The 6,454-nt window shown below is 40.8% G+C and overlaps 1 protein-coding gene across 1 annotated transcript in view; it reads right to left on the reverse strand.

Moving 5' to 3' along the window:
* Positions 1-1,567: 1,567 nt before the first annotated feature.
* Positions 1,568-6,454, reverse strand: part of LOC100022340 (leukotriene B4 receptor 1-like) — an 8,050-nt gene continuing 3,163 nt past the window's right edge. The window contains exon 2 of the mRNA XM_056810065.1: positions 1,568-5,866. Within this exon, the coding sequence (XP_056666043.1) occupies positions 5,779-5,866 (88 nt within the window). The 3' untranslated portion in view covers positions 1,568-5,778. The remainder of the gene's footprint in view (positions 5,867-6,454) is intronic.

Below are 6,454 nucleotides of genomic sequence, written 5' to 3' on the forward strand. Positions count from 1 at the left end.
TCCCCTGATTATGAAAATGAAAATACTTAACTCTCCCCTGATTGTGAAGATTAAATTGTAACTCCTGACTATTTTTTTTATTTAATCCCCATAAGGGTAAACATGGTACTTAAAGTTGAGTATGGAGATCTGCCCATTTTTAGATCTAATCACCAAAAGTGCAAACATCTCACTTAATCATGAAGTGGGACGTCTGTGACCCATGTGTGTGATAGTGGGTGACAAATCAGAATCAACTGACTGCTTCCTGGGCAGTCCTAGAGCAGGACTTCAACTGTGATTGGTAGATGTGGAATTAGGGGAAGGCACAGGAAGTGACACAGAGAAAATGTTTTTAAAAGGAGCTGTTACTTCCTGTGGAGAGACATTTCTTCATTTTTTGGAAGTGGAGACTTGAGAAATTCTTCATTCTTTGGTCTGCTGACTGTTTCTGATTGGACTGACATGTGGTGAGTGAAAAGCTGATTCTTAACTGCTGGTTTTTCTTTGAAGAGACTGGCCTCAGAAAAGACATATCCTCTTGAGAGAGGCTCCCTGTATCCCTAGGGCCTTGGCCGAGGCCCCTCCCACTAAGAACTAACTCTCCCTGCCCAGGGGCTGGGAGCAAATTAATTAGTGTTTAGGCTAGATAGCTTACCTTATCTTCTCTCTGATTTCTTGCTTCACTCTTTCTACATTTTAAAAATAAATTCTAATAAAATCTCTTTGGAATTAAATTCCTGGCACCCACACTCATAAATTTTAAGTCCAACCCTTTTAAAATTAACCGTCCTCCCCCCCCCCCCCTTACAATAACAATTTGTTTGGTGCTTATTGTGGTATTTGGGGTGAGTTTTTGGTCTAAACCTAATTTCTGCCAGACTTTGTTCTAAATTTGATCTAATTTTTGCTAGACTTTCCAGTTTTCCTAGGTTTCTTTCTTTAATAGTGAGTCTACTCATTAGAGGCAACCAAATGGTTCAGTGGTTAGACTGAGGGGCTTGGATCTGAGGCTTTTTGGTTACCTCCAAACTGATTTAGTCCTCCAAGAAAATTTTACTGCTCATGCTACAGCTTTTTGGGGCCACAGGTGAGAGCTGAGTGGCAGGTGGACACCGAAAGAGATGAGCAGCTCTGAAAAGAGCCTGGCAAATTCTCACACCAAAGGTGCTGGTCCTCTCTGAACACCCCATACATATATACATATATCTGGCTCATAGAAGGTACTATATTATATATATATATATATATATATATATATATATATATATATGCATATATATATATGCATATATATATATGTGTGTGTGCGTGTGTGTGTTTATTCCTTCCCCTTTCCCCCTTCTAAGTCTCCTCTGTCTCTGCTCTTTTTTACAGCACAGTAACATTCCACATTAATCATATACCCCAGTTTCTTAGTGACTTCCCTAAACAATGACCATCTATGTTATTTCTGCTTAGTTCTATGCTACCACTCCTTTTTGCTCTCCATATCCTACTTAATAAACTTGTGTTGACAAAGTTTGCTGAAAGTTGTGAGATCACAAATCTGAGAGTTGTTCCCAGAACAGAAGACGACACTTTTTAATTGAAAAATTTTAATTTAGAATATTTTTCCATGGTTACATGATTCATGTTCTTTCCCTCCGCTCCTCCCACTCCCTCCCATAGCCAATGCACAATTCCACTGGGTTTTACATGTGTCATTGATCAAGACCTATTTCCATATTTTTGATATTTGCACAAGGGTGATCGTTTAGAGTCTGTATCCCCAATCATATCCCCATAGACCAATGTGATCAAGCAGTTGTTTTTCTTCTGTGTTTCTGCTCCCACAGTTCTTTCTTATAAGTCCCTCAGAACTGTCCTGCATCACTGCATTGCTGCTTAGAGAGAAGTCCATTACATTCGGTTGTACCACAGTGTATCAGTCTCTGTGTACAATGTTCTCCTGGTTCTGCTCCTTTCACTCTGCATCACTTCCTGGAAGTCGTTCCAGTTCACATGGAATTCCTCTACTTTATTATTCCTTTTAGCACAATAGTATTCCATCACCAACATATACCACAGTTTGTTCAATCATTCTCCAATTGAAGGGCATCTCATTTTCCAATATTAGACAACAGTCTTGATGGTCACCATCTCTTGACTTTCTTTTTAAACCTTTACCTTCTGTATTAGAATCAACAGGTATTGGTTCCAAGGCAAAAGAACAGTGAGGACTAGGCAATGGGGGTTAAGTGACTTACCCAGGGTCACACAAGTAAGAAGTGTCTGAGGTTAGATTTGGACAGGGGTTGGGCTGACTATAGGCTTGGCCACCTTGGCTAAGTTTCTATCTCAACCATCAGAGGGATCAGGTGATTCTATTCCAAGCCCCAGACTTCTAAAATCAAATTACAGGTTTCCTTCTCTTCCCTTGCTCTGCCCACCATGTTCTCTGCTTCAAAGCACATGAAGTCAGTAGTTTAGAGCTCAAATAATCCTTCATTTCACTATGTAGAGCTCTCAGAGTAGAAACATGTGTGAATAAGTAATTATGAGTCTCATGTAGTCCTTTTAACTTGGCATACTTTCAAACTTGCCAGACTTTTGAAACTGTGTCTAATTCTACTCCTTTGGGCTCAACCAAAGGGCTTCTGGTCAATTAAAGAATTTGTCAGGTGGCTACCATATTTGAAGCACTGTGCTGAGAGGGGGACAGAAACATTATAAAAAGTCCCTGTCTTCAGGAATCTTATATTCTCCAGGGAGAGGACAGATAATACAAAGTCATTACAAGAGAGAGAGCTTGATCAACTAAGAAAATGAGAAAAGGCCTCAAATAAAAGGTGACTTGTGCTTTTAAGAAAGCTATGGATTAGGGGCCACTAGCACAGTAGATAGAGAACCAGATCTGAAATCTGGAAGACCTGCCTTCAAATCTGGTCTCACATACTTCCTAGATGTGTGACCCAGGACAAGTTATTTAACCCCAATTGCCTTGTCCTTACTGTTCTTCTGTCTAGGAACTGATAATTAGTATTAACTGTAAGACAGAAGGTAAGGAGGAAGAGAGAAAGAAGGAAAGAGAGACAGAAAAAAAAATACAGAAAGAATGAAAAAGAGGAAGAAAGTAAAGGAGAGGGAAGAAAAAAGAAGGAAGGAAAGAAGGAAAGGAAGAAAAGATAAAAACAATCAAAGAAAGTTAAGGATGTTTACAACCAAATGCTGTGAAGGTACACAGACCTAGTTCTAATCCATCACTTTCTCTCTTTGGCCCATTGCCTCTTCTGAAATTGTTCAAATAAAATATCCTAACATACCTAGGCTATATAGTCCTGTCTGTTTCCCCAATGTAGGTAAGCACAAGCACTCAAGATACCAAATGCAAGACAGTCTTTCTTTCAAATCACAAAAAATACACAAAATGCAAAGTACTCAGAGGAGCCCATAAATAAGAAAAATATATAAAACACTGAAATGGCTGATCAGTTCCCCACAAAAGGGAACCAAACTTGAGGTTGACATTTTAGACTTAGAACTCCGCTTCCCCCCCCCCCCCCCCAGAGTGCTTTATAGTCTTCTCAATCCACATAGTTCAGACCCCCTCTGGAAGGTAGACATACTTTGGAGACTGCTCATCAAGCAATTCCTTTCCTATTTAATTCATCTTCATCAAGGATTCAGTTGACCATTTAAAGAATTTAAATTTCAGGATCTAGATTTATATTGGGCGAGGAACTTACTGGTTTTGCTATCATAACTGAAGTCTCAAACTCAGGGACTTTGAAGGCAAAGTAACTCATGAGGCAATTTCAAAGCCAGTGCTGCTCAGGAAATTTCCCTGTCTGCCTGGAATCCTGGATTCTTTTATTTTTTATGTTAAAATTTTTATTTTATTTTTCAATTAACAAGTATTTGTTTTCTTACTCTCCCTCCTCAATGTAAAGAAAAAAAGAAAAACAAACTCTCTGTAACAAATATGGCTGGTCAAGAAAAACAAATTCCCTTGTTGACCATGTTTTAAAATATCTCAGTCCATCCTGAATCTGTCATTTCTCCCTTAGGAGAAAAGAGACAACATAGATTATTACCAAACCTTGGAATCATGGCTAATAATTGCATTGATCAGAGATCTCTAGCCTTTCAAAGTTTTTGCACTTTGAATCAGTTTATAAAAGTCTCCTCACATTTTTCTGAACTTTTGGCCATTTTGAATGGCATAAATGTATTTCATTATAGTATGTACAGATACCATAACGTTTTCAGCCATTCCTTAATTACTGGGTACCCTCCTTAGGTCCCTGTTCTTTGCACTGCCAAAAGTATTTTTGTACACACATCTCAGGCTTATTAGAGGCACTGCTAAGCATGCACAATTTGGCGACTGGAGATATGACACCAAAATGCTTTCTAGAATGGCTGTACCAATTCACAGTTCTACCAACAATTCATTAATGTGCCTGTTTTCCTGAAGCTGCCCCAATACGTACAATATTCTGCTTTAACTTTTATCATTGCCATTCTGAGAAGTGAAAGGCTAGATTCTAGTCCCCCCACCTTACACTGTGGTACAGTCAAACATAATGGACTTCTCTACTAGCAGCAATGCAATGATCCAGGACAGTTCTGAGGGACTTAAGAGAAAAAACGCTATCTACATCCAAAGCAAGAACGGTGGGAGCGGAAACACAGAAGAAAGTTCCTCCTCCAAGTAGCTGGAATGAACAAACACTGTCTATGAACTACCAACTCCAGCCAGGTGTAAGCATTCTGCACCTGCTACAAATTGTCTATAATTGTTCCTGAGCACAGGTTCCCCACGCTCAGAGTACTGATGCTAGAGATCTGAAGAATCCCCCTTCCTTCCACTTCTCTGTCACTTCATAGTGTCTAAGAGTCTGGCTGAATAATCTATCACCTCTCCAACAACAGACACGGTCTCCCTAAAACATGAAGATTGATAGGAACCCCAATCTGCCCCAAGATAGGGCAAGTCACTTAACTTCTATGGGCCTCAGTTTCCTTAGCTGTAAAAGGGAGGGATGATTTCTAAACTTCCTCCCAGCCCTAAATACTATGCTTTCCTTTAGGCAACTAATATTCTGGCTATCTTTATGGCTAAACTATATTGAGTAAAGTGTGAGGTTTTAGGGAGAAGGTATTTTTTTCTGGAAAATTTAGTCCTCCACTCTGTGTTTTATTCTTTTTTAAACCCTTAACGTCCATCTTAGAATCAATACTGTGCACTAATTCCAAGGTGGAAGAACAGTAAGGGCTAGGCAATGGAGGGTCAAGTGACTTGCCCAGGGTCACACAGCTAGGAAGTGTCTGAGGACAGTTAGATCTGGCTCTCAAATTACTGAGCCACCCAGCTGTCGCCAGTGTCCTCATCCCCACCCCCATTCTTTGAATGAGTGCTAGTCTTGTAGGCTCACGTTATGAGGCAATATAGAAAGGCATGTTGGGGTCAGGGTTCTTCAAAGGAGGAACTGTTGATCTCATCTTTTTTTAAATGTTTCTTTTCTGTGTGTCCTCCCCCCACCCCTTCAAATACTAGGAGGCCCATCAAGACTGCAGGAAATGAAGAGTTGGTGCAAGTGTGATGAGGGGGCAGCGGTGATCTTTCTTTAGCAGGGAGTCCTGGAAGCAGCATAGTTTGTCCCCAGCCTGCTTACACCTTACTGCTGGCCCCTCTTACGTTTGAGGGGTGTCTGAAATGCCGCTCAGTCAATTCAGGAATTGGAGCCTTTGTCTTCATACTGACAGCTGGAGGTTGAGGAGGTCTGGCTAGACTTCAGCCATTCTTCCATCCACTCACAAACCCTCCCTGGTTATTTGCCTGGCTGCTGGGCTGCCTCCTGCTTCAGATTTGGGGACTCGAGATGAATTTGGAGGGCTTCCCCTGGGGTCAGCATAAAAACAAAAAGAGAACATGGTTTTAGTCCAGAAACTCCTCAAGCCCCAAGACAGACTGCCTCAGTTTAGCATTCAGCACTCCCCATTCCTGAAGGCATTTTCTCCTCAGTGGATGCCCTTCAGAACCCATCTCTTGTAAAATGCATTTCCAGGAGTTAACTTCCCTGATGAGCCTTTCCCTCCCCCAATTTTCTCAGTCCATTTTCCCTCCGTATTTTATTATCTTTCAATCTAATCTTGAGAAACACCATATAGAATCAGCACTTCTAACACACTGGAGAACAGGAGAGAATTGTATACGAAACTGAAAATCTGTGGGGTTTGCTTTTGGATAGAGGGACTCATCTTCCTGAGTTCAAATCTGACCTGAGACATGGACTAGCTGTGTGACCTTCGGCAGGACACTTAACCTTGTTTGCCTCAGTTTCCTCAATTGTAAAATATGTTGGAGAAGGAAGTGGTAAATCACTCCAGTATCTTTGCCAAGAAAATCCCAAATGGGGTCACAGAGGGTCAGACAAGACTGAGATAACTGAACAGCAAAAAGAGAACCATGGTTCCTCCTCCTCCTAAA

Source organism: Monodelphis domestica, chromosome 1, assembly GCF_027887165.1.
Source record: "Monodelphis domestica isolate mMonDom1 chromosome 1, mMonDom1.pri, whole genome shotgun sequence".
Taxonomy (NCBI): Eukaryota; Metazoa; Chordata; class Mammalia; order Didelphimorphia; family Didelphidae; genus Monodelphis; species Monodelphis domestica.